Source organism: Saccopteryx leptura, chromosome 6 (assembly GCF_036850995.1).
Source record: "Saccopteryx leptura isolate mSacLep1 chromosome 6, mSacLep1_pri_phased_curated, whole genome shotgun sequence".
In the NCBI taxonomy this organism is placed as follows: Eukaryota; Metazoa; Chordata; class Mammalia; order Chiroptera; family Emballonuridae; genus Saccopteryx; species Saccopteryx leptura.
Window position 1 is genome coordinate 188,100,615 of NC_089508.1, and position 24,809 is coordinate 188,125,423.

General features: G+C 45.3%; 1 protein-coding gene across 4 annotated transcripts in view; it reads left to right on the top strand.

Moving 5' to 3' along the window:
* The window catches only part of RANBP17 (RAN binding protein 17), a 250,389-nt gene that overhangs the window by 194,873 nt on the left and 30,707 nt on the right, over window positions 1-24,809 (top strand). For all 4 annotated transcript variants that reach the window (XM_066342781.1, XM_066342782.1, XM_066342783.1 and 1 more), the window contains 3 exons: window positions 1,359-1,441; window positions 16,457-16,671; window positions 18,211-18,349. In XM_066342781.1, coding sequence (XP_066198878.1) covers window positions 1,359-1,441; window positions 16,457-16,671; window positions 18,211-18,349 — 437 coding nt within the window. The remainder of the gene's footprint in view (window positions 1-1,358; window positions 1,442-16,456; window positions 16,672-18,210; window positions 18,350-24,809) is intronic.

A 24,809-nucleotide genomic window follows, 5' to 3' on the forward strand; every position in this document is an offset into this window, starting at 1 on the left:
TTCTCTAGAATCTAATGTGAATTACATCGGTGTTTTGTTACTTATTCAGGAATTACATACCAACAATCAGATGTTCACAGTAACATTTCTAATATGTTGTCATTGAACTTAATTCTAAAGCATTTTGAATAAGCATGGAAAAGCAACACATTTATTCTGTCCCTGGCTAACAGTACTTTAGCAAATGTCTTTGCTTTTTTGATATTTTCTCTGACCTAGTTTCAGACTTTTTGCTAATTCTTTTAGAAGGATATCACTTCTTGAAAGCACAGTGGCAAGGCTTGTAAGAGACAACTAAAGCCAGAGTAATGTTAAAAAAGCAAAGATCAGGCCCTGGCCGGTTGGCTCAGTAGTAGAGTGTCGGCCTGGCGTGCAGGAGTCCCGGGTTTGATTCCCGGCCAGGGCACACAGGAGAAGCGCCCATCTGCTTCTCCACCCCTCCCCCTCTCCTTCCTCTCTGTCTCTCTCTTCCCCTCCCACAGCCAAGGCTCCATTGGAGCAAAGTTGGCCCAGGTGCTGAGGATGGTTCTATGGCCTCTGCCTCAGGCGCTGGAATGGCTCTGGTTGCAACAGAGCAACACCCCAGATGGGCAGAGCATCACCCCCTGGTGGGCATGCTGGGTGGATCCTGGTTGGGTGCATGCGGGAGTCTGACTGCCTCCCCGTTTCGAACTTCAGAAAAATAAAAAAATAAATTTAAAAAAGCAAATGTCACATCAGGGTGGCACGTCCTTTCCTCTGCTCCTGCTGTTCTCACACCTGCCCAAGGAAGGGGACTTGTCCTCATGTAGGACTTCTGAGGTCTGTTTTTCTTTACTTGGTCTGTGTGTCATGGAAGCTATGGTCTGTATGTCATTTAATGTGTTTGAAATGTGCTTGAAGTATCAGATTAATCATTATGCTTATGTGCAGTGTTCAAGGTACCGAGGTTTCCTGTCACTTTAGAATTTGTTTGTACATGTGTATTGGGCACAACAGGAGATCTCAAATGAAATCTCTGTCCAAGGATCTATGTAAACTTACACGTACACACCTGGGGTTTTTTATTAGTATCTATTGAATATCAGCCACTTCGCACAAAAGAAGAGTAAGAGGTTTTGTGCTATAGGATGTCAGGATATTGTCTTGACAGATAAAAAGTGAATTCTTTGAATTAGCAAATAAGTGAAAATAACTTTTCTTAATTGTCCTTGTATCTTTGTGCTGAGAAAATTAACATGTATCAATGGAATGGCACTTTGAAAAAGGGGATAATTGTACTGCCGCTTTTCTCATAAATGGACAGGCGAGGCATTTTAAACCGAGATTTGGTTTCTTTATCTGAACAGATAGTCTAAATTTTTTGCTATATTTCTTAGATCCCAGCGTTTGAATTTTGATGTATCGTCTCCTAATGGCATTCTCCTCTTCAGAGAAGCTAGTAAAATGATTTGCACTTATGGTGAGTATCTTTCTCCATATTTGTCTCTGCAATATAACTTTATCTCTTTGGAGGAAAGAGAGCTGTTAGTTATTTGGTTATTCTGAACTTCATCTCTGCATGCATTTGTGAGCTGGGTAACGGGCGTGGAAACCCTGGTAGCTATCACATTGGCATCAGGAGGAGTAAGCAGCATGCCTTTGACTACAAATCATTCCTGATCAACTGGATGAATTTCTTTTTGGATGAAATTGCAGTGTCAGTAGGCAAAGGGAATACACTAGGTAGAATATTGAAAAGTTATAGCATATTCAGAATTGCTAAAAGTTCTATCAGGGAATTTGCTATCTTGGGTGAAGGAATGCTTAGACAAATATGTCAGCAGCACTGAATTTTGGGAAAATATCCAGGTAGAGAACAGTAAATACTGTATTATAGGGACTTTGTGGGTATTATGTTCCTGAAATCAGAGTTCAATAGTGAAGACCGTCCTAGTCAATTCTAGTAAAAAAATTTGGTTAGTAGCTAGAATTGGGCCTTAGGACTACCATAAACCCTAATACTTACCAATTGTGACAACTTCAGCAATGAAATTCTCAACTCAGAGATCTTTCTGTCGCCAGAGAATGGGGATAGGATGGATAGGAGTCCTCCACACTGTGGTTTGCCACCGCCAGCTGGACCCTGGGCGGGCCGGCTCTGTGCTGAGCCCTTCCCTGAGAGACGCTCCTGAGTCCTCTCTCCTCTGTCTTCTTCCTTTTTGCCTGTCCTTTCTTCCTCTCCCAAATCAGCAGCCAACTCAGTATATTTGGTCTCAGAAATTGCCTGTGATTCTCATACATCTTTTCAGTGTGTAGAAACAGATTTTACAGAGTTCTGCAAAGCTTTTTTTGCATGTATGTACGTGTGTGGGAAAGAGAGGGAGAACCGTTAAAAGCATAGTAGTCTTGCCTGACCAGGCGGTGGCACAGTGGATAGAATGTTGGACTGGAACAAGGAGGACCCAGATTCAAAACCTGAGGTCACCGGCTTGAGCATAGGCTCACCAGCTTGAGCACAGGGTTGCTGGCTTGAGCATGGGATCATAGACACGACCCCATGGTCACTGGCTCGAGCCCAAAGGTCGCTGGCTTGAAGCCCAAGGTCACTGGCTTGAGCCCAAGGTCTCTGGCTTGAGCAAGGGGTCACTGGCTCAGCTGGAGTCTCCCAGTCAAGGCACATATGAGGAAGCAATGAACAACTAAGGAGCTGCAACGAAGAATTGATGCTTCTTGTCTCTCTCCCTTCCTGTCTGTCTCTGTCTCTCTGTCTCTCTCCCTCTCTGTGTCACACACACAAAAAAAGAACATAGTATGTTTTAAAAGTAGAAGCCCATATTTTAATGCAGGAAAACAGTTGTTTTAAATTAATTCAGAATATTCTTCAGCTCAGATCTATGTGTATGGAAGGCCTTTGTTTAAAATGCTTAGTTTTAATTTTGCAGTTGATTTTTAGAGTTGGAGATTGTAAGTGTATGGAAATTATGGAAAATCACCTCATTAAAGACAGTCAACTTGCGTTCTCTTATTTTCATCTCTACCAGCAACTTATTGCCACAGCTTTTGTGTCTCTTGAAAGTGGAAACATTGGAATCATATAAAGTAGAAATGCTTTGCCTCCTAAAGGTTAAAATCGACCTCTTTTTAAATATTCTCAGTGCCATTCGCCACACTTCCCATGTATGTCTCATTTCTGTCTTATTGTACAGAGATGGACGTCTGGACCATTTTCTGCAAGTATGGTACCTTAGAAAAAGCATACTGCTGGAGGTTTAAAGATCTCAGTACCAACCCTTACTAACTCTGTGGCCTTCAGCTAAGACACTATATAACTTTTTGTACCTGGTTTTCTCAGATACTATAAAATTAGGAATCCGAATGTCCCTCCATACCTGCAAGGGACTGGTTCTCTGACCTCCCATGCCCACATACCAAAGTCCACTGACTCTCAGGTCCCTCATATAATAAGGTACCATAGGATTTGCATACAGGCTGCAGCAGGCTCTGCCCACACGTCACTTTAATCGCAAGATTCAACATAGCACTCCGTGAATGGCAAATTCAAGCTTTGCTCTTTGAAACTTTCCAGGGTTATTTCTGGTTACTTTAGACCCACGGTGGATTGACTCTGCGGATAGAATACGGAGGCTGACTATAATGGATAGTACACTGACCTGCCGTCTAGCTAGGATGAGAGGTGGTGGGTGGAGCTGCCCTGGGTGAAGGGCTGGCACAGGCTGTGATGTAGGACGGGCGCTCAGGGCCGCGTCTCCTGACCCTCGGCTGTTCTCTTGCACTCGTGGGACATTTTCCTCGGGCCAGCGGTTCACTGACCATGTCACATTTCTACTCCGGGGTGCCTTCTGCTTGGACCACACTGCCCAGCTTCCTTCTGCCTGTCACCAGGCTGAGTTTCTATTTTCGCACTTTTCTAAAGGAAATATTTTTTGTTATGTAACAATGCCTGTATAAGAATTTCTTGCCCTGGCCGGTTGGCTCAGCGGTAGAGCGTCGGCCTAGCGTGCGGAGGACCCGGGTTCGATTCCTGGCCAGGGCACACAGGAGAGGCGCCCATTTGCTTCTCAACCCCTCCGCCGCACTTTCCTCTCTGTCTCTCTCTTCCCCTCCCGCAGCCGAGGCTCCATTGGAGCAAGGATGGCCCGGGCGCTGGGGATGGCTCTGTGGCCTCTGCCCCAGGCGCTAGAGTGGCTCTGGTCGCAATATGGCGACGCCCAGGATGGGCAGAGCATCGCCCCCTGATGGGCAGAGCGTCGCCCCATGGTGGGCGTGCCAGGTGGATCCCGGTCGGGCGCATGCGGGAGTCTGTCTGACTGTCTCTCCCCATTTCCAGCTTCAGAAAAGTGAAAAAAAAAAAAAAAAAAGAATTTCTTAGTAGTCAGTAGAACTTGAACTACATGAGTGTTAGACTCCTACGACCAGTCCAAATTGTAACTCTTCGTTTCCCGCTCTCTGCGTCCTGTTTCTATCACCGAGTGTCATTTTCCCATCGAGACTCGTTCAGTATTGCAGTGGGGCTGAGAGCAGTAGCTTCCTCTGGCGGGAGCCCTGACTGTCTAGAGCAGAAGGTGTGTCCAGCAGGTGGCATGAAAGGAGTCTCAGAACAGCGCCGAGCCGGGGGCTCCAGCAGCTCTCCTGGCCTCCGCCGGCGGGTCGGACCCAGCAGAGGCATTACAGCAGACGGGAGAAAGGTAACTACGCAAGGACTGCTGTGGAAGAAGAGCAGGAGGAGGTAGAGATAAACAGACGAAGGGAAGGAAGAAGAGGGAGGACGTGGAATGAAAAAGGGAGAAAACCCTCAAAGCGTCCTTGAAAAGTCAGGAAGGTGTTTTCTTAGCCCGAAGAAAGACTAGGAGATTAGGCTAAGGCTCCACTCCTCACGTTGGACTAATAATGGTAACTTCCATTTTCCAGTCAGTTATAACCTGCCTGCCTGCCCCTACACTAGGACATTTACCATACATTAGACCAGGGGTCCCCAAACTTTTTACACAGGGGGCCAGCTCACAGTCCCTCAGACTGTTGGAGGGCCGGACTATAAAAAAAACTATGAACAAATCCCTATGCACACTGCACATATCTTATTTTAAAGTAAAAATACAAAACGGGAACAAATGCAATATTTAAAATAAAGAACAAGTAAATTTAAATCAACAAACTGACCAGTATTTCAATGGGGACTATACTCCTCTCACTGACCACCAATGAAAGAGGTGCCCCTTCCTGAAGTGCGGCGGGGGCCAGATAAATGGCCTCAGGGGGCCGCATGCGGCCCGCGGGCCGTAGTTTGGGGACCCCTGCATTAGCCCATTGACTCTTCACGGTGGGTATTACTGCCACTCACCAGTCACTGGGACTTGGTTAATTAAGTAGCTTAGTCACTTTTGCCTCAATTTCTTGTGGAACAGAGAAAATAATATCTATCTCTTAGGTAGTTGTGAAGATTCAATTAGATTATACATGAGAAGACCTTCAACCAGTTGGCTGCTGTGATTATTGTTAGGAGGAAAGTGAAACTCACAGAAGGGAAGAGATTCACCAGATGTCGCATAGCGAGCACGTGGCTGAATTGGAATCTCATTCACCGTCTGTGTGACTTCAGTAGTCTTCCATATTTCTTCTTGCCACGTGGGAGTTGCCAAAGGAAGGTTGTGCTTGGGTGTTTATGATGAAGCACTGTTTTTTACAGTGTGGTGATTTCTATCCCACAACCTAAGTGAAATCAAAGGCTCAATGGAAAAATGTCCCTCAGCTTTGCTACCAGTGACTGATACATGTACTTTGCATAGAATAATAGAAACTGTCTCTCAGCCTTCACTGGCCCCCGTGAGGGCCCCCCTGAGCTAGGCTGAGTTTGCCCATCTTTACCTGCTGTGATGTCGTATTATCCACGCTCGACCTCTGGGGAGTCTGGTACGCTCATTGGAGGGAGGTCATGTGGCTGTCACCCAGGAGTCTGGAAAGTGAAGGGGACGAGTGACGGGGAGGACACAGAAGAGCCAGCGTGATGTATTTCTTTGGTAAACCAAGGGGAAGCAAGGGGAAGCCCGTGAAGGAAACAGGCCAGGACATTCCGTGGTCCCTTCTGTCTCCACCCTCACTGGGCTTTGCCTTGGCTCCCCTCTCCTGGGCAGCAGGCGAGGACTCGTTTCCAAGTGCACCTGACTGCCGTACAGTTTGTGGAATACCTCCACCCCCTGCTCAATGAGACTGGCAGAAAAAAATAATACTTTTGATATGCTGTTTTATTTATCTACATTCTGTCATGATATACTTTGATGTAAGTTTTTAATTTTGCTGGAGCCCTGAGCAGCTCTCACTGTTACTGCGCAGGGTCAGCGATGAGGTTACCGCCGTAGCACAAGACAATTTCCTGCTTGTACAGCCCAGGTAACATTTGGATGAGGATTAAATTTTACCACATTTTCTACTAGCCCAAGCCTATTATTTCTAATGAGTTTTAAATTGCTTCAAGAACGTGTATTTCAAAACTTAGTGCTATGTTCTGTTCAGCCTGAGCAACTCAATAAAAGAAATTTCTTTCTTAAATTTTTGGTTAAAATGTTGCATGCAGTGTAATAAATGTTATTACTTTGGAAGCCTACTTCTCAGTTTTAAGAACTAGATGATGCTTATGCTCAATTTCCATTTGTCTCATCTTTTCTCGCCGTCGCCTCTGGGCACCGGTACCTTTAGTGACATCTGTTGGTTGAAGAGAGCGCGGAGGGAGAAGTGGGATTGTTTTCATAAGGTCGGCCCGGAGGGAACTGCTTACAGCCCTTCCTTAGGTACCTGATCTAAGAAAGTCCGTGTGTAAAAACCTGAACTTGAAAAATGCATAGAACAAGCTCTGATTATTCATGATGGCCAAGAATTTACATCAGGGTTCTTTTGAGCAGTCTGTGCTGCGGGTGCATTTAACTTACGACTTAATAGTTCACATAACTGAATATGGAAAGTACAGGCCACTGTTATATATTTACTGTGACCTAGATAACAGACCAGCTTTTCAAACTGGGTTTTGCAGAACCCTTGAGATCCATGACAGTGCCACGGAGACCCTCCCGAGAAGGCAGAGGTGGGACCCTGCTGCCACGTGGGCCAGAACCACCCAGCTATATAGTTGCATTGGATTTGTTTATAAAAGGGGTCACTTTAAAAAAAAAATTTTAATAAAATAGCTTGAAAATTATGGGAATGTACTAGTAGAAGTGTAAGAATGAAGGTTTATGATTGTATCCTTACTTCACATGATCACAGTGAGAAAGCCGCAGGACGCATTGGTCTTGAAATAACCAGAGACTTGCTCAGATGTCACCAGGAAATAATAGTTCTGGGAAACATTGTCAGGAACCATAGATATGGCCTCAGAGCTCATCAAAGCCTTGGTTGGGGACATAGAATGACAAAGTAGTACAGTAAAACGCAAAAGTCTTGTGAGACAGTGAAATGATCAACACCTTGAGGATCCCAACACGAGGACCAGGTGTCTTTATAAAGCGAGGCCTTTAGGAAGACGTTCCACAGTGACTCCCGGAAGCTGCTGGTCTCAGAGAGCCCCCTTTGCCCCCACATTTGTTGGACTTGGCCCATTCTAGAGGCCGGCAAAAATGCGAAGTTAATAAGTAAAGGCAATCTCTTAGAATTCAGTAGATTCTTTCTCCCATGCAGCTAACATTTATTGAGCATTTACTATGTATTTGCTGCTACTGTGAGAGTCACAAGGCCTAGAATGAGAAATAGGACACAGAGAAAGAATCTTACTGATCCTTTTCTTAAGAAACTTAAGGAAACCCCCAGTGGGGGTTCAGAGAAGCAGATGAAGGATTCTGATGTGTTGCGTTCACTGCATGCCACCAAAGCACGCAGCGTGCTATCGGCACCCAGAAGAGAGGTCTGTAACTCCGCTGCGCGGTCAGAGAAGGCAGTATTTCTTTAAAGAATAAGAATGTGGTCCAGAAGTTTGAGAGGCCATTTCAAACAGACAATAATTTTTACAAAATCATGTCAATAGGAAACACTAGCATGATCTATTAGTAAACTGCAGGGATTTCAAAATCGCTATAGAAAATAGTGAAAAAACTTTGTTATCTCACCACTCAAAGATAACCATTACTAACAGTTCCGTGTGTGCTCTTCCATGCTTTTTTATATGCACATATACATCCATTTTTTTCCAAAAGTGGTTTCATAATATACTTGCTAATCTGTGCTTTGCTTGTTTTTCTCCCTGTTAATATATATGAATCTACCGTATCTTTTTAAGTAGCTCCAGAGTACTTCATTTCATGGTCATACTGTAAGATTCACTTTTTGATAAACGTAATATTTGATAAGCATCATTTTTCACTCTCATTCACCACGTTTCAGTAAGCAACTTTGTACATTTAGCTTTTTTAGCTGCAGTCATTCAACAAATATATACTGAGAGCAGCAGGCACTGCTCCGTTCTCTGGATACATCACTGAGCAAAACTGAAAAAAATTATTTAGTATGTTAGAAGGTAATAAATGCTATAAAAAGGAAGGAAGGAGAGAGAGAGAGAAGAAGAAAAAGAAAAAGCAAGTCAGGACAAGGAGCGTTAGCAGCAGCAGGGGTGGCGAGCACGTGCTGTAGGAAGTGACTAGGGTGGGCCTCGTTGGGCAGGTGACACTTGATCAAAGGCTCACAGTGAGGGAGGCGGTTCCTCACAAGGGCTGCCCTGGGGAAGAGTGTTCCAGCTGAGGAACGCCACGTCCTGGGTCCCGGGTCAGAAGTGCGTCTGGAACATCTGAAGAACAGCGAGATCAGCAGCGGGAGCAGAGGGAGTCAAAGGGACAGAGGTGACCAGAGCAGGGCCACTGACGTCACGCCCTGTAACCATCATCGGGGCTCCGGTGCCGACTCCACTGAGACAGAGGGACTTCAGAATCTTTGGAGCAGAGGAATGACATGGTTTGATACTGGCTTTGGATTGGTGCTGGCAGTGGGATTGGTGGGAAGTGCTTGGACTCTGGGTCTATTTTGAAGGTAAAGTGAATCAGAATTTGTGGTGGCTTGGATATATGGTGTGAGCGAAGCAATGTAGCCGAGGAATGTTGGCACACAACTGGAAGGATGAGGTTACCATCCACTGAGGTGGAGAAGGCTGAGGGGGCGTGAGGGTATCAAAAGTTCCTTTGGTCATGTTGAGCTTGAGATGTTGGTTAGACATCCAGGTGGAGAGGATGACTACCGAGCCAGATAGTTGGTGTGAGGTTTGGAAGGAGGTCTGGCCCGGAGAAACAAGCTTGCGAGTCATCGCCTCTTGGCTGGCATTCAAAGCCGGGAAGCTAGATAAGATCGCCAGGGCCCAGGCTGGGGGTGATGTACATGTAGGAGACCTGGGTGTGATCCTGAAGGTGCTCCAGGGTTAAGGAGAGTGAGGAGTGACCCCGGAATAAGAGAAAATCAGAAGAGTGCATTGCATGTCTTGTAAGACGAGGAAGATGTAGTCAACTAGTCAGCCATGTCAACAGCTGCCAGTGGTCAAGTGAGGTAAGGACTCAGAGTCGCCCGTTACAGTTAGCAACAAGGTCACTGGAAGCCTTGAGAAGACACTTCCAGTGCAGTGGGTGTGGGAGAGGATCAGAGGGGAAATGATGCAGACAGACAAGTTTTGGAGGAGTTTTGTTACAAGTGGGAATAATAACTAGTGTGGAAATAGGGCCAAGAGAAGGTTTTGTATTTTTTTTTTAATGAAGATAATAGCATGATATGTATTCCAATAAGATGAACTAATAGCAAAAGAGAGAGAGAGAGAGAGAGAGCATAGAAGAGAGTGGGGGAAGATGGTGGTGCTTTGTCCCTAAGCACACAGGCAGAGCTGGGAGCTGGCGGGCGCTAGCTTTTACAGAAGACAGTGCCTGTGCGTGCAGGTGCCGGCAGATAGGTGGGTATGGTATTGAATGTTTACAATTAGGATATATTCCCAAAAGTGGACTTACACATTTTTATCTTTTTAATAAATATTACTAAGTGGCCTCTGGACTGGCTGTGCTAATTGACATTTCCCACAGCCCTCTCAGTCAACACTGCATTGTTCACTCCTTGTCATTTTGAGCGGGAAATAGATTTCTCCCCAGTCCCCAGGGCTTCAGTACTGTGCACATTCGTGTCCAGGGGCCCGGGCTGGCTTGCAGGACAGACCTGGAGTAAGGGACATCAGCCAGCCTGTGGCTGCAGAGCTGTCCCCTAAATATCAAATTCACTTAAAAATTGTAGAGATTAAAAGGGAAAAAGAAAAAGTAAATCAATGTAATGGATTGCTTCATAAGCCAGGAAGTAACACTGTTCGTACCGTTAGTTGTTCTGAGTATAACATATACTCCTGTAGTATCTTGGCCCCTGTGCTTTGCCCTCAGCATCCTGTGAGGGCACAGAGAGCTGGTGGAGTGGGGGGCAGAGAACCACACTGGGAGCCCCTGGAGTCGTTCTTCCGTTGAGGGAACAGGGAAGGCAGGCAGAGATAAAGCATTGACCTTACTTTGAATTATGTATCAGAAAGCGGTGACGTTATTGCACACCACACTCCCAGCTTCCCCTCCTCCCCTGTCCCAGGCCGCAGCTCCCCCTGTGTGACCTCATGGGCTCTTAGAGTGGAGAAGGAGATGACCCCCAGTGCCACGTTCAGATACAGTCCGCGTTCACTGCGCACGGGGCCGGTTCCTGTGGTATAAGCACTTCACATTTGCTGGCGCCTTTGCTCCCTGTAGGAGCCTTGTGAGTTATAGGTACTGTTGTTATTCTCATTTTATAGATGAAGAGTCTGACTCACAGAGGGTAATCATCTGCTCAGACACCCAGGAAGTAAGAAAAGATGTGGGATTCAACGTCTAGGTCAGATGCCTCGGCAGCCACCTGTTCGTCCCTGCGTGTTTATGACCTGTGTTCATTTCAGCTAGAATCTTCTCGTTTCCCAGTTCTCCGTCGGAGGCCCGGGAAGGCAGCCGCTCCTCTGTAAGAGCAGGGAGCCTTCCGGGGAGGTGGGGCCTTCCTGGAGCCGGCCATTCGGGAGAGAGAGGGTGTCGGAAAGAAAAAAAATGTTTAATGGACCTGAAAGTAGGTCTTGGCTAAATTGAAGGGACGTTGCATCTTTATACGCACACCCCTCTCTGAAGCTGGGCCCTGAGAGTTGTCTGGAAGGGTGCTTCGAGTTCGGGAGCTAAACAAACAAACAAGAAAGGCTTCTCCGGGACAGAGAATAGAAGTCACAAAAGAGAAACCCAAGCAGCTAATACACACCAATAATGAGGAAAATACTTTTAACCCGCCAGACTGTCTCTGTCGGGCATCCTCTGTGCTTACCCCCCGGTTCCTGGCACTCTGCTTGCATCCCCCACTGTCGCGTGGGCCGGGCTAACCGTTCCACTCAGCGCTCTTTCCGAGTCCCAGCACGCAGCCTCGGCCTCCATCTCGCCAGGGCTGATGTTAAAGCCGGAACAGCAGCTCACCCCACCGCAATGATGGCAGCTGGAGTCACGGGAAACAGTTACCTATTCTCCTTTGGAGTCTAACTTTGAAAGTTTCTTTTATTTCACTCAGGAAAGTATCATTTCCTTTTGTGCTGCTACAGTGGTACCAGCGTGGCAGCTGTTCCTGGCTTCAGCAGCTGCCAGGCGATGCCCACCTTGCGACCACACCCCCTGCCCAGAGGGAGGGGCGGCAGGGAAGGAGGCAGGGTTTTCCAGGGTGGGCTGGAGCAGGGAAGGTGGGAGGGTTGTCGCGCCCGCAGGGGACACCAGACCAAGCCCCAGCCTGTCGCCTTTGTTCACAGTAGTGAGTCTCGCTGCTAGACTTCAAGCTTTTTGAGGGCAGGATCTCCAATTTCAGTAAGTATTGTTGAATTGGAGTCAGTAAATGACAACTTGGCCAAACCTTCTCTTCCATAGACTTCTTTTTTCAATTCATTGGAGTGACATTGGGTAATAAAATTATATAGATTTCAAGTGTACAATTCTGTAATACCATCATCTGTATATTGCATTGTGTATTTACTACCCAGAGTCTTCATATGTTTGACCCCCTTTACCCTTTAATACCACCCACCCACCCGTTCCCTTTGGTAACCACCATCCTATTGTCTGTGTCTATGTGTTTTGTTTGTTCATTTATATCCGTAGGACTTTTAAAAAAATTTTTATTTAGAAAATTAAATTCAACAGAGTGACACTGATCAATAAGAGTACATAGGTTTCGCCCTGGCTGATTGGCTCAGTGGTAGAGGGTCGACCTGGCGAACAGGAGTCCCGAGTTCGATTCCTGGTCAGGGCACACAGGAGAAGCGCCCATCTGCTTCTCCACCCCCCCCCTCCTTCCTCTCAGTCTCTCTTTTCCCCTCCCGCAGCCAAGGCTTCATTGGAGCAAAGTTGGCCCGGGCACTGAGGATGGCTCTGTGGCCTCTGCCTCAGGTGCTAAAATGGCTCTGGTTGCAACAGAGCGACGCCCCAGATGGGCAGAGCATCACCCCCTGATGGGTATGCTGGGTGGATCCCAGTCGGGCGCATGCGGGAGTCTGTCTGACTGCCTCCCCGTTTCCAACTTCAGAAAAATACCAAAAAAAAAGTACATAGATAGGTTTCATGTAAACATCTCTATAGCATATGAACCGTTATATTGTATACCCATCACCCATATCCATAGTCTTTTGTAGCCACCGTGGAATCCCACCGAGGCACTTGAGCACAATAAGATATGCATTTTCTGTTTCAAAAATATTACTCATTCTACTTTTGCATGGTTATGATGGTTTACTGTCCACTGTTTTAATGAGCACAAAACATGTCTGAAATAGTACAAAAGACCTACATGCCAAATTGCAACTTGAACTTAGAGGTAAAGTACTCCTTGCGGACTGGCTATCCAGTCCTTTATAGTCAGTTTCCCCCATCAGAGTGGTCGGTCTGTCTAGCCCAGCTGCTGCTGAACAGCACAGGACCTTTACTTCTCCCAGCAGGGGATCAGTGTTAAAAGGCCCCAAAAGATGACCCATTTTTCTCCCTGTGACCCTGGACTTCCCAACAAACACAAAATGTGTAGGCTACCACCATCACCACCATCACCACCATCACCATCACCACCATCACCACCACCACCATCATCACCACCATCACTACCACCACCATCACCACCATCACCATCATCACCACCACCACCATCACCACCATCATCACCATCACCACCACCTCCATCACCACCATCACCATCACCATCATCACCACCACCACCATCATTACCACCACCACCATCACCATCACCATCATCACCACCACCACCATCATTACCACCACCACCATCACTACCACCACCACCACCACCATCACTACCACCACCACCATCACCACCACCATCACCACCATCACCATCACCACCACCATCACCACCATCACTACCATCACCATCACCACCATCACCACCACCACCATCATCACCATCATCACCATCACCACCATCACTACCACCACCATCATCACCACCACCATCACCACCACCACCACCACCACCATCACCACCACCACCACCACCATCACCACCACCACCATCATCACCATCATCACCACCACCACCATCACCACCATCACCACCACCATTATCACCACCACCACCACCACCATCACCACCACCACCATCACCACCACCACCATCATCACCATCATCACCATCATCACCACCACCACCATCACCACCATCACCACCACCATCATCACCACCACCACCATCACCACCATCACCACCACCACCATCACCATCATCACCACCACCACCATCATCACCACCACCACCATCATCATCACCATCACCATCATCACCACCACCACCACCACCACCCCCCACCCCCACTTACTCTAGCTCTCTCCGTCACATGCAAGAAGTGCTTTCTTTCCTGGGAAAGGAAGGGAGGGAAGGCCTGCCGTGGTTTGTGTTGAATTGAGGCAGAGGTAGAGAAGCGGTGGTTGGGAATGGCCCTGTCATGCCATACCTTGCTCACTTAGACTTCCATGCTGTGCATTTAATCTACACAGAATACACTCCTCTACCTCCAAGTTCACTTGGGGAACAGCAGTTGATCCTTGAGAATCAACCTATCCTATGATGTCTTATCCCACTGCCCGCCAGCCCAAGCAGAGTTAGTCTTCGGTTCCCATAACATGTTGACACACCTCTCTGATGGTGCTTGTCACCTTGTCTGCAATTATTATTTTTTTTTTTGTATTTTTCTGAAGCTAGAAACGGGGAGAGACAGTCAGACAGACTCCCGCATGCGCCCGACCAGGACCCACCCAGCACACCCACCAGGGGCAACGCTCTGCCCACCAGGGGGTGATGCTCTGCCCCTCCGGGGCGTCGCTCCGCCGCAACCAGAGCCACTCTAGCACCTGGGGCAGAGACCAAGGAGCCATCCCCAGCGCCCGGGCCATCTTTGCTCCAATGGAGCCTTGGCTGTGGGAAGGGAAGAGAGAGACAGAGAGGAAGGAGGGGGGGTGGAGAAGCAAATGGGCGCTTCTCCTATGTGCCCTGGCCGGGAATCGAACCCGGGTCCCCCGCATGCCAGGCCGATGCTCTAACGCTGAGCCAACCGGCCAGGGCCGTCTGCAATTACTTATCTACAGATCTGTTTCACTCACCAGACTGAACTCCATCAGAGCAGAGAGTCTGTTTCATTCGTTGGTTGATCCCAGGGCCTCACACGTAACAACTCGGGTCTAGGCTGTCATATTGTGTTGAAGCTGTGCAGAGCTCACGGTGTATCTGGAAGGTGACTTAGGCTGAGATCTGAGGGAGGGTACAGAATTTGGTACAGAGTAAAATCCAAGGTATACGTCAGCCTTCTAGCTAATGGTCTTGTCATTCAGATGTGTACATCGTAAGCAAATAAGGATGCACAGAAGAAAACTAGATGGAAATGTCTCGGTAAGGCAGGTTAAGAGTGGGTCTATGCTTTGCTAGAGGCCTCGGTCCTTCTCAACCTCTTAGAGCACATGTGGTTATTGTAATATATCAGTCAGAATTCAAACGGGAAACAAGCACTGCGGCTCTTATGGAATAGAGAAGTTGTTTTAGGAATTAGACCTTGTACAGTCTTGGGCAAAGATGGGGAAATAGGTCCAGTGGGGAGAGTTCAGGAGAAAAATCACTGGTCATCCCTCCTGAAACAGTGGCGTGGATGGGGAGGTTTGAACTGGCAGGAAAGTCTAGATGCTGCACACGCACAGCGTGGGAGTGGGACACGGAAGGCCGGGGGCGAGGGGCTGGAGCAGTGCTGTGAAGCCAGCGAGAGACTGTCGCCTCCGTGGAGCTGCTGCGCTGTGCGTTTGCTGCCAAGAACTTGGTAGTGAGCTCGGGACCCTTGGTCAGCAGGGCTCGTAGCTCGAGACACAGCAGGAAAGAGCAAGGACAAACGGAAACCCAGTGGCATTTCTGTCTGTTCGCACTATCTCTAATCGCAACGGCCTTGAAATTGTGGCAGCATCTTCACTTGCACCTTCCAAATCTCACATAAATTTCTGTTTGGCCCAAGGCTAGCCCACAGCCATACAGGGAAATGGATTCTGGGAAACGATTCTTACTTAGCTAAGTCGACACAGTAGAAAACCACAACAGTGGACCTCTAAATTTTGCAAATTGAATTTAGTATCAATTTTAGAAGCAGTTCTTCCTTGAACAGGAAAAGGCAGAGCTGAGAAACATGTACAACTTTATATTTTTTTGCAAAAGCGTTCTTGAGTTTTGCCTGGTAACATACCCTTACTAGCACACATTTCAAAAACAAATCGTTGGTTGTAAAAATTGTAAGGTGATTATATAACCATTTCTTTGTCTTTTGATGGTCAACATAGAATTTAAGCACAGTTTTTAAAGCAGTCATCTCTTGAGAGCCTCTGAAAAAGGGTCTAAGGAGAAAAAGGAACATTTCACACTTATTGTGTCTATGCCAAGAACTCCTTACGTGTCTTATTTCACTTAATTCGTATACCAAACCTGTGAGGCTCCTAAAAGTAGAGTAACTCACGATTAAGTTTATATAAAAGGTTGAAAATTCACCCCGGAATTTAGAGTAACTTACATTTCGGTCTAGGTCATCTTTTTCTCTCGACTTAGTTGGTTGTTTACTCCTACTTTTTTTTTTAACATCTTATTGGAAAATGGATAACACAGATATTAAAGTGCATAAAGTGAACTAAACTTGGTACAACTCAGTGAATTTTTATGTCTGTATACATCAGATAAAAATATAAAATATTTTCTAGTGCCCTTGATTGAGTTTTCCTTGAGCTGTTTGTACTTCCCAGGTAAACCGCCTTATGTATTTAAATTTTCATTACATGAATGATGTAATTCTTGAAACAGCAGTAGAGGGAAGTGGGCATAAGCAGTATAGTAAAAAAAAATGTTAGTGCCTCCTCACTGCCTTGACTTGTATCTACTTGTATCACTTTCTCTCTGTGCTTTTTCCCTAAAACAGGTAATCAGATCCTGTCCCTGGGGAGCCTCTCAAAAGATCAGATTTATCCAATGAAACTCAAGGGCATCTCCATCTGCTATTCAGCTCTCAAGTCTGCCTTGTGTGGAAATTATGTCAGCTTTGGTGTCTTCAAGTTGTATGGGGACAACCATTTTGACAACGTACTCCAGGCCTTTGTCAAAATGCTGCTGTCCGTGTCCCACAGCGACTTGCTAGTAAGCCATCCTGCGTCGCGGGAGTCTGTGTGTGAGACGGGAAGGAACACCAGCCCAGGCTTGGAATTGTAGCGATGGCACCTGGAGAGTTAGGACGGAGCCGCGACAGTGGACACGTTAGGCCAGCACCTTGATGTAGCTTACAGAATTTCAACAGCCACGGCGGCTGTGTTTATATAATTAAATGTGCAGCTTTGGAAACTGCAGCTACCACCTTCTGACAAATGAGTTGTCCAGAGTGCACCAGGTTCTGAACCTAGAGAAAATGTAATTAGCAATTTCAGCTAATTGCTGACAACTAGACTTAGAAGTCAGCAAAGGTCTGTGTTTCCTACAGCAGAAAAGGCAGAGTTGGCCGCCGGGTCTCCTGCAGGTCTGCTCCGTCCGCTTCGCCGGCTGTCCAGCCTCCATGTCCGCTGAGGGTCTGGGGTGGTGCACGGACTGCTGACCTGGACGCTGAGCGACCTAGTGCACGGTCTCAGCTCTGCCATTCACGAGGCGTTTAGCGTGGATAAATCACCTTCTCTATTTCTCCAGGCTTTCATTTCCACACCTTCAAAATGAGTAAATTAAACAAAGTGATCTCTAGGTCCCCTTTCTCCTCTACCATCCAGTTTCTTTGATTAATGTCAGTGGTTTTCAAACTTTGAGGCCCTTCCAAATCACCTGGGGTGCTTGTTGGAAATTCAAAGTTCCAGGCTCCTCCCCCTGGCTGTGTCATGATCAGACTTTTGGTTTTAAACATCTCTGCCTGGTTACACAAAAGCTAATATGTGCCCAGTGTGGTTACAGTAATTACTTCGGTACATGGCCAAGCATGCTCAGACATGCTGAGACAGACTTTCCCAACCCGAGGTCGCAAGTACGATCTGGGTGGCTTTCACTCTGATGGACTGGTGCTCCCCTCCTCTCCCTTTCTAAGCCGGTCTTAACGGAGCCAGACCTCAGGCCCAAGGGGCGGAGCCTCTCTCTGGTAGAATGGAACGCCTACTGAAGGCTGCTGGTGACAGAACTTACAAAGGAGACACTTGAGTCAGGTCAGCCTTCTGTTACGGCCACCTGATTAGGGGACTCTTCCCTGCAGTCGAGGGCCACCAAAAAAAACTGATGTGGCTCTGAGAATGTCTCCAGTCTTTTTTCTAACAGACAGACCTCTAACTTGGCAATTCTCAAAACTGAAGGTGCTTAGGACTTCCTTAGGGTACATATTAAAAATGCTGATTTTTGGACCTCTTTCCAGAGTTTCTCATTTAGTGAGTCTGATGTGGGGATCAAAGAACTGCATTTTTAACAGGCACTTCTGTAATTGTTATGGACATGGACTTTTTTCCCCACTGATTTGAGAGAGAGAGAGAGAGAGAGAGAGAGAAGTGGGGAAGGAACCTTTTAAATGCTGAATTAAATTGAGAATCCCTGTTATTTGTTTTATATATTTATTTTGTTTTAAGTTTACCATATCCAGTATCATAAATATTGCCATCTGACTGTGACATGTCTCTGCTTCTCTGTGGCGTGACATGCAGTGTCTCTGTGTTGTAGCAATACCGGAAGCTGAGCCAGTCTTACTACCCGCTCCTGGAGTGTCTCACTCAGGACCACATGAGCTTTGTCACCAACCTAGAGCCTCCTGTGCTGCTCTATGTGCTCACATCTCTCTCTGAGGGACTCACGACTCTTGGTAAGTAGCACGGAGCGCGTGGTTTCCAGAGGAGACGCTTGACTGTGGTCTCGTCATGCACCTGCTCGTTCAGATGACCATCTGATGAAAGGGGGAAAGCTTGAGTACCCAACTGAAAGAGTGTATCACTATTACTTGCAAGTGAGAAGATGCTTTTGTTATATTTGATGCAGTTTATTTTTTAATCAGCTTTATTACAGTATAATTGATAGATAGTAAAATTCATTCATTTTAAGTGAACTGTTCAGTGAGCCCTGAAAAATATATATACACAGTCTTAAACCACCACAGCCAAGATAGAAAACACTTCTGTCAACACCAGACACTCCCATCTGATGAGTCTTTCCTTCCCCTCAGCCAACCCCAAGGAACCACTGTCTACTTTCTCTCTTTATATTGTAGTTTGCCTTTTTCAGAATTTCATATAAGTGAAATCGTATACTATTATCATTTTCTGCGTGTGGCATATTTCACTTAGCAGCAGAATGCCTTTGAGATTCATCTCTGTTGTTTTGTGAATTAGTTTATCCATTTCTATCACCGAGTGTTACTCCATTTTATGGATTACCACAGTTGTTTTTATGTATTCCCCAGCTGTTTGAAATTTGGGCTATTTTCATTATTTAGTTATTTTGAATAATGCTACTCTGAACATTGATGTACAACTCTTTCTGTGGACATATATTGTTTCTCTTGGGTAAGTACCCAGAAGTGGGATTTCTAGGTTATATGCTAAGTATATTTTTAACATAAAAGACTGCCAAACTGTTTCCCAAAGTGACTGTACCATTTTGCTCCCCCTAACAATGTATAAAGGCTTTAGTTGCCCTGTCTGCCTCAGCACTTGTTACTATCAGCCTTTTTATCTTAGCCATCCTGATGGATACAAAGTGGATTCAACTTGCTAAAATTTTGACACAAGCCCTGGCCGGTTGGCTTAGCGGTAGAGCGTCGGCCTAGCATGCGGAGGACCCGGGTTCGATTCCCGGCCAGGGCACACAGGAGAAGCGCCCATTTGCTTCTCCACCCCTCCGCCGCGCTTTCCTCTCTGTCTCTCTCTTCCCCTCCCGCAGCCAAGGCTCCATTGGAGCCAAGATGGCCCGGGCGCTGGGGATGGCTCCTTGGCCTCTGCCCCAGGCGCTAGAGTGGCTCTGGTCGCAACATGGCGACACCCAGGATGGGCAGAGCATCGCCCCCTGGTGGGCAGAGCGTCGCCCCTGGTGGGCAGAGCGTCGCCCCGGTGGGCGTGCCGGGTGGATCCCGGTCGGGCGCATGCGGGAGTCTGTCTGACTGTCTCTCCCTGTTTCCAGCTTCAGAAAAATGAAAAAAAAATAAATAAAAAATAAATAAAAAATAAAATAAAATTTTGACACAGACTTTTACTTCTGTGTTCTTCTGTAGTTCTTTTATCGTTTTGTTTTTCTCTATCTTTGCTTTATTTTAGTGTCACTATGGTGCTCTCCTAAAATGAGTTGCTAAATATTTCCATGTCCATTTTCTTCAAATTTTGTATAGAATTGTTATTTTTCATTAAACGTTTGTAGAATTCTCTAGTATAACATTAGGCCTAGATTTTTCTTCTATTACAAGATTCTTAACTAAAAATTAAATGTCTTTAATGAATATAGGACAATTCAAGTTATTTATTATATCTTGAGTAGCATTTGGTGTTTTGTATCTTCAAGAATTTGTCCATTTTTTATCTGAAGTTACTGACATTATTGACATAAAATTGTTCATAGTGTCCTCTTTTATACAATTTGTTTTCTATAGGGTCAGTAGTGATGTCCCCTTTCATCCTTGACATTGGCAATGTGAGTCTTCTCTTTTTTTCTTAATCATTCTGGCTTTAGGTTTATCAGTGGCAAAGAACCAGCTTTCCGTTTTCATTGATTTTTCTCTGTTTTCTATTTTTTATTTCATTGATTTTATTATGATCTTTATTATTTTCTTTTTTCAGTTTACTTTGCTTTTCCTGTTCTAGTGTTTTCAAACAGAAGCTTAGATCACTGATTTTAGACCTTTGTTCTTTTCTAATACACTCATTTAATGCTTTAAGCACTGCTGTAGCTATACCTCACAAAACTTTCATATTTATATTTTTTTTATTAGGTTGAAAATAGTTCCTAGTTGCCCTGCTGATTTCTTCTTTTACCAATGAGTTGTTACTTAGGAGCACATTGTTTACTATCCAGACATTCAGAAATGTTCTTGATACCTTTCTGTTATTGAGTCTAGTTTAATTCCATTGTGTGGAATTACTTAATCATAGAGTATACTTAATGATTGTTATAAATTTTACATTTATTGAATCTTTTCTATAGTTCAAAATACAGTGAATGTTCCACAGGCACTTGAAATGAATGTGTATTCCATTGTTGTTGGGAAAACATTCTGTCTAAGTATCAGTTCTAATTGATTAATAATGTTCAGATTTTTTCTACATCTCACTGATTTCTTGTTTGTTTCTTTCTACTTGTTCTGTGAATTCCCAAGAATGATGTGTTGAAGTCTCTAACTATATAGATTTGTCCATTTTTCCTTTCAGTTCTGTCAGTCTTTATCGAAAGTATTTTGAAGCTTCCTTGTTAGGTATATAAATATTTAGAATTGCTATGTCCCCATAATGAATTTACCCCTTTATCATTATGAAATTACCTTTCTCCCTGGAATATCCTTTCTTCTGAAGTGTACTTCGTCTGATATCACTGGCCCCTTCAGCTTTCTTTTGATCCTTGTTAGCCTCTTTTCTTTTTTATTATTTTACTTTAATCCATGTCTTTATGTTTAAAATTAGATTCTTGTAGACAGCAGGTATTTTATATTATCGTTATAAGTTTTTACAAACCTGGTGGCTTAAAGCAATAAAAATTTATCTTTTTTTTTTTTTTTTTTCATTTTTTCTGAAGCTGGAAACAGGTAGAGACAGTCAGACAGCCTCCCGCATGCGCCTGACCGGGATCCACCCGGCACGCCCACCAGGGGCGACGCTCTGCCCACCAGGGGGCGATGCTCTGCCCATCCTGGGCGTTGCCATGTTGCGACCAGAGCCACTCTAGCGCCTGAGGCAGAGGCCACAGAGCCATCCCCAGCGCCCGGGCCATCTTTGCTCCAATGGAGCCTTGGCTGCGGGTGGGGAAGAGAGAGACAGAGAGGAAAGCGCGGTGGAGGGGTGGAGAAGCAAATGGGCGCTTCTCCTGTGTGCCCTGGCCGGGAATCAAACCCGGGTCCTCCGCACGCTAGGCCGACGCTCTACCGCTGAGCCAACCGGCCAGGGCAAAATTTATTATCTTGTAGTTCTTTTTCTCTTCTCTTTCTCTCTCTTCTAGTTCTTTGGGTCATAAATCAGACGTGGGATTGATGTGGGTCAATCCATCTTCTTGCCTTTTCCAGCTTCTACAGACCAGCTACATGCCTTGGCCCGTGGCCCCTGGTTTCCAGCTTCAAAGCCAGCAACATTTTATCGCTCTGATCATTCTTCCATAATGCATCTCTCTCTCTGATTCTGACTTCTGCCCCTCCTTCACTATTAAGGACCTTTGAGTTTACATTGGGCCCACCCAGATAATCCAGGATTATCTCCCTATTTTTAGTTAATCTGATTAGCAACCCTAATCTGTCTGCAACTTTAATTCTCCTTTGCTAACGCAGTCACAAGTTCTGGGGATTAGCACATGGACATATTTGTATGACACAGGGCATATAGTTGGGTCATATTTTTATGTCAAATCTATATCTGCCTTCTAATTAGTGTTTCGACCATTTACATTTAATGTAACTACCATTGTGTTTGAGTTTAAAATTCAATATTGCTGTTTGTTTTTCTTTATCCTATTTTGATTCTCTTCCTTCTTTTTTTTTTCTGCCTTCTGATTTGAATTGTTTTTTATGAGTTCATTTTATATCCCCTCTCAGTTTATTAGCCATTCTTCTTCATTTTAATGGTACTCGAGGGTTTACAATCTATATCTCCATGTAATATCACAGTTTGCCTTCACATAATTACATTCCGCCTCGTCCCCCCATCTCCATTCCTTCTGGAACTCCAGTTAGGCGTGTGTTGCATATCTCTGCTAGATTGTTCAAGAGTGGAGAGGACTCCTTTGCAGATCTCCAGAACCCTCTCCCTGAATAGCTCTCCTCCCTAGTGCTCTGCCCCACAAGTTCTGGATGCCTCAGCCTCCCCAGATTCCAGCTGTTTCTCTTCCACTGAACGTGGTGACTTGACTCTGTTTGGTTTCCCCTTCCTCTCCCGTAGCCTGGAAACTGCTTTGGGCAGCAAGCTTGAACGGTTGTGTAGGTATTACCTCCCTGTTTCCCTCCTCTCTGGTTCAGTAGTCCTGTACTACTCGGTGTGCAGTAATCGAAAAATGTTCTTTCACATATTTTGTTCTGTTTTCTATTCTATGGCGAAAGGGAAAACTCTCATAGCAGTTAATCCTTCATGGACAGAAACTGATGTCTTTTATTAGTACAGTTTGGCTTCCTTATCTTTTATCTCACATCATAGTAACACTAAAAGATTCTGAGTTAGTCGCAGCTGGCTGTGTTGTTCTCACAGTGTGGTCCCAGGCCTGGAATCTGCATTCTAACAAGGTTCTCAAGTGAGTCTTGACTAAGTGGCATTATGGGAAGAATACTGAACTTGGGATTAAGTTCCAGTGCTGCCACTTATTATATGACCGTGACCATGGACACCTACTCTGCCTGATGCTATCAGAGGTGGTGTCATATGTGTTCATGTTTTTACTTTGTTCTCAGAACCATTCTACATACCAAAACTGGGTTAAATACTCGAAAAGCACTGTTTGTCCTTACTTCCTACTTAATTGTCTCCTCTGAAGGAGAAGAGCAGCCCTGATCACCACTTTATTCCCAATATCTAACATATAATAAGTGCTCGATAAATATTTATTGAGTGAATTAAGTAGGTAAGATTATCTTCTTTGTATGGGTGGTAAGCTGTGGCCCAAAGAGGTGAAACAATTTGCCTACAGTCATACAACTAATAATCTAGGAGTGTTTCTAACCCTAAAACTCATTCATTCTTCACCTACCACCCTGCTGGATGTACCTGGTAAAGGTCACAGTTTTGATGGCTAGGTGCCTTGAAAAAATAGGTTTTTTTGCATTCTTGATTTTATCGTCAGTCTCTTATATTGTTGCAAAATGGTATTGTAATGATTGGATAACGGGCAGGCAAATTGTGCCTTGTATTTTTAAGAAAGAGGGCTATTTAGATGTTGCAAGTAACCACTGGGCTTTCTCCTTTTTCCAACAATGATAAATTTGCAAAGAGACATTTATAGGTTTCGCTTGTGTTACAAGGAGGTTTCGGTTCTCCTGCAGCTTCAGTGGGAAAAGTGAGAAGAGGGAGTTACAGAACAGCTGAATCAGTGACTGAGTAGTGACTTGCTTAATATGCTTAGCATGATGTCAAAATTTTTGATCATCATTTATTAGCATTTTTACTTTGAGCCAGCTATAATGTGGGGAGAGGTAAAGATGAATAAGAAAACTAATTATATTTTCTGTGCTTTTATTCTGCCATCACCACTTCCACCCTGACGCCCTTACATCCAGAGACCAAGCACAGGTCTTGCAAAAAGCTGCTCTCAACTCATTCATTCATTCAGTACCAAGTGCGCACATAACGATGTACCAGGTACTTCTAGACCAGGGGTCCCCAAACTTTTTACACAGGGGGCCAGTTCACTGTCCCTCAGACCGTTGGAGGGCCAGACTATAAAAAAAACTATGAATAAATCCCTATGCACACTGCACATATCTTATTTTAAAGTAAAAAAACAAAATGGGAACAAATACAATATTTAAATAAAGAACAAGTAAATTTAAATCAACAAACTGACCAGTATTTTGATGGGAACTATGCTTCTCTCACTGACCACCAATGAAAGAGGTGCCCCTTCGAGAAGTGCGGTGGGGGCCGGATAAATGGCCTCAGAGGGCCGCATGTGGCCCGTGGGCCGTAGTTTGGGGACCCCTGTTCTAGACCTTAGCAATACTGACGGGAACGGGATAGGTGAGCTCTCTGCTCATGTGAAGCTTCTATTCTTGTGGGCAAAGATAAACAGTAAACACACACACACGAAAATGTCAAGTCACGATATGTGTGCTGAACAAAGATTTCAAATAGGGTGATGACTAGAGAATAACTAAGTGTGGCTTTTTTAGAAGAAGCGATCGGGGAAAGCCTCTGTAGGCCGGCGGTGGCGAGGACGGGGTGCATCCTGAGATGTGAAGGATGGCACGAAAGACGGAGCAAGGAAGCGCGAGGGCAGGCGACAAGGGACCAGCTGGGAGCCACCAGGTTTAACCTGTTCATACTAGTAAAGAGAGTGTGTTATTTTTTACCACATTCTCGAATTGGACAGAGTACATAGTGTGATACGGGAGTGAAACATTCTGGAAGTATTTAGAAACTTGAGGACCTTGTACA